General features: G+C 43.3%; 1 protein-coding gene across 1 annotated transcript; it reads left to right on the forward strand.

The window, feature by feature from the left end:
- Positions 1–1,687: 1,687 nt before the first annotated feature.
- Positions 1,688–2,726, forward strand: LOC117347604 (cyclic AMP-dependent transcription factor ATF-4-like). The gene has a single exon (XM_033918730.1). It carries the CDS (start codon positions 1,912–1,914, stop codon positions 2,644–2,646), a length of 735 nt encoding a protein of 244 aa, XP_033774621.1. The 5' UTR covers positions 1,688–1,911; the 3' UTR covers positions 2,647–2,726.
- The last annotated feature ends 846 nt before the right edge of the window (positions 2,727–3,572 follow it).

Genomic DNA, 3,572 nt, shown 5'->3' on the forward strand with positions numbered 1-3,572 from the left:
TCCAAGTGCTGAACTATGCTATCCTTGATCAGTGATTCAATCATCTTGCCGGGGACAGATGTAAGACTCACAGGTCTATAGTTGCCCGGTTCTCCTCTCGATCCTTTTTTGAAAATTGGCGTGACGTTCGCTTTCCTCCAGTCGTCTGGTATCTGACCAGTTCTGATTGACAGGTTTGCAAGTTTTTGCAGTAACTCTCCGATTTCGACCTTCAATTCTTTCAAGACTCTCGGGTGAATTTCATCCGGTCCAGGGGATTTGTCACTTTTAAGTTTGTCGATCTGGTAGTATATCTGATCTAAGTTCACTTCAACTGTGGTGAGGCTGTCCTCTATTTCTCCTGTAAACAGTTTCTCCACTTCAGGTATTGTTGAGGTGTCCTCCTTCGTAAAGACAGACGCAAAGAAGGAATTTAGTTTGTCTGCGATTTGTTTATCTTCCTTGATGTACCCTTTTCTTCCCATGTCGTCCAAGGGTCCCACTGCCTCTTTTGCAGGTTTTTTCCCTTTCACGTATCTAAAGAAGGGCTTGAAGTTTTTGGCCTCCCGGGCTATTTTTTCCTCATAGTCCTGTTTTGCATCCCTCACCGCCTTGTGACATTTCTTCTGTTCATCTTTATGTTTGTTCCAGGCTTCGGTTGTCTTCGTGCATTTCCATTTTTTGAAAGAGTCCTTCTTTTCTTTTATGGCTTCCTTCACCTGTATGGTAAGCCATGCTGGTTCTCCTTTGCCTTTAGTTCTCCGATCTTTGGAAATCCTCGGAATGTAGAGATCTTGTGCTTCTGCAATAGTATTTTTCAATAGGCACCATGCCTGGTCTACTGTTTCAAGTTTGTCCACCATCTTCTCGAGTCGTTTTGTTACCATGGCTCTCATGCAATCGTATTTACCCTTTTTAAAGTTTAAGGTGGTGGTTAAGGTTTTGGAATGTTTCCCTTTCCCGATGTCAAGTTTAAAGTTGATTACATTGTGATCACTCGTTCCCAGTGGAACCATGACTTCTACTTCTACTTCTATGACTTTTATTCTAGTTTTGCACCATGCTATGAAGAGTATTTATTCTAGCTTTCTGTCTGCATGGTTAGTGTGAATTGGTTTGAGATGTGCTAGGTTCTTTCCAGCCCCTAAAAACGCACAAGCAAAAAGGGGTTCTCCCGTAAAAAAGGGACTTTCTTTTTCCTCACTTCGTGGTGCACAGTGCAGTATGGTTTATAACAGTGACATGGACAGCTTATTCTGTACAAGTGTTTATGTATCTGCTGTCATCTGCTATGTTATCAGAATAATTAGACAAATTAAATAGGCCATTTTGCCTTTATTTGTTGTCATGCACTGAGACCCGGGGAAGGTAATTTTCAATGTTTATGCAGGAAAACAGTTACATAAAAAGCCCTACAGAAAATGTTTCTGCAGTGTGCAGGGTGTCAACAAAGCAAACAGGTTGCTATGAATTATTAGAAAAGGGATGGATGAAAGGGGAGCTAGTTGATCAGCCTCACCTAGCAGTTTTGGGAAAAGAAATATGGAGTCAGATGCTGGTGGCTCTTCTAAAGCACGTGTCTTCCAATGAGGCCATAAGCTCATCTGGAGAGGCAAATGTATCCATATCTTCCATACCTAACAGGGAATCAAAGTCCAAATCCTTCAAGTTTTTCTCCACCATCCAATCGGTGCCAGAGAAGGCATCCTCTTTGTTGTTTGAGGGGCTTGGCCACCTCAAGATATTCATCTAGGAGACCCAAGCTTTCTTCAGCCACCAAAGACGACTGGCTGAAGGGGGACAGTAAGTCCCCCAACAGCATCTCTTCACCCAGGGAGCTCATCTTCAAGTTTTAGAGTTGTTAGGGACGGAGATTTCAACTTTTGTTTGTCTAGTACAGCAGGGCTGCTGGGGGTTGCTTTGAAAGACGCCATGGCTGCAGCTGCCTGGTGTTTCGCCGTGCTGGTTCTTGCCGCGCTGCGCTCTGCTGCTCTTGCCGCTGGGGAAGGCTGCCGCTTCGCTGCCCGTTATAGCGCCATGGCTACGGCCCCTACCCGCACCGATCACTCTCTTCAACGTATCTCTAGTACATCTCTGATCCTTTCCCCAGAACACTTGACTACCATTCCATATACTTTGAGTGTAAGTTTAGTGGATGAGGCAGATGCTAAAGTTGATACAAAACCAGTGGCAACTTACTTGTTGGTGGTTATTCCTAAGAGTGAAAGAGAAGAGGAAGTATCTTCAGATGATAGTGGAATTTGCTTGAGCCCTGAGTCCTATTTAGGATCACCCCAACACAGTCCACCTTCTTCAGTAGCATCTTCTCCAGCCAGCCAGTCCCAGCTGGAGTTCCCCAATTCTGGGAGACCCAAACCTTATGACATCCCTATAGAAAATAAAACCATTGTAACAAAAGTAAAGGTAGCCAGTGGAGAGAAAAAAGACAAAAAATTGAAAAAGATGGAGCAGAACAAGACAGCAGCCACCCGCTATCGCCAGAAAAAGCGTGCTGAACAGGACGCTATATCAAGTGAGTGCAGGCAACTGGAGGAGAGAAACACCACTCTGAAAGAGAAAGTAGATTCATTGGCAAAAGAAATCTGCTACTTAAAAGATCTTATTGAAGAAGTAAGAACTGCAAAAAACAAACGCACTAAAAAGTGAATTGATGTCGTAGTTGAGCGCATTTTCTTTGTACATAGAAACGAGTACAACTAATAAATTATTTTCTACTAAAAAAAAAAGAAAAGGGATGGATAATAAGACCCATAATATCATAATGCCTCTGTATTGCTCAATGGTGTGACCGCATCTTGAGTATTGTGTTCAGTTCTGATCGCTGTATCTTTAAAAAAAAAACATAGTGGAATTGGAAAATGTTCAAAGAAGAGCAACCAAAATGATAAAGAGGATGAGACTTATTTTGTGGGGATAAACCCTTATATAGCACTACAATGCCAACCCTGGCTAGTTAAAACTCTCCAATAAGGGTTTATTGCAATATGACTACTGAATTGGTCATTGGTCTACTTCATGGAGAATGTGGGGATGAGGGATGGGTGAGATGAGACATGGTGAAGACATTTGGATGCTTGCGTGGGTATGCATGGGGTGAGTCTTTTTCTTTTGGTTGAGGGTAAACTCTGGAATGAGGGGACATGGGATAGGGATGGAGGGGATTGGGCTTGGAGGTGGCCTCAGAGGGGTGCTTTTTTCAGATGGAGTGATATGGGGGTTGCAGCCTCCTGGTGATGGTGGTGGAAATGGGGGCTGCTTTTGAGTTTGGGAGGTCTTGGGAGAGGTGCATTGAGTCTCTGAGGGTGATGGAAGTGGTGGATGGGTAGATGGGCAGACTGGATGGGCCATATTGTCTTTGTCTGCCTTCATTTTTCTATGTTTATATAAAACACCCCACAGAAAATTACTTGGCCTTAATATGAGTAAAAAGTACCCACACTGATGACAATAGCAGTGTTTTCACAAACTTCAATTGAGGAAAGGATGGGTAAAATAAGGCGACGAAAAGTAAATACAGGCTATCGTTTAGAAAGCCGCATGTGTACTTTGTTCTGCTACATTGGTTGTGGCTT

The sequence above is a fragment of the Geotrypetes seraphini genome, chromosome 13 (assembly GCF_902459505.1).
Source record: "Geotrypetes seraphini chromosome 13, aGeoSer1.1, whole genome shotgun sequence".
Taxonomy (NCBI): Eukaryota; Metazoa; Chordata; class Amphibia; order Gymnophiona; family Dermophiidae; genus Geotrypetes; species Geotrypetes seraphini.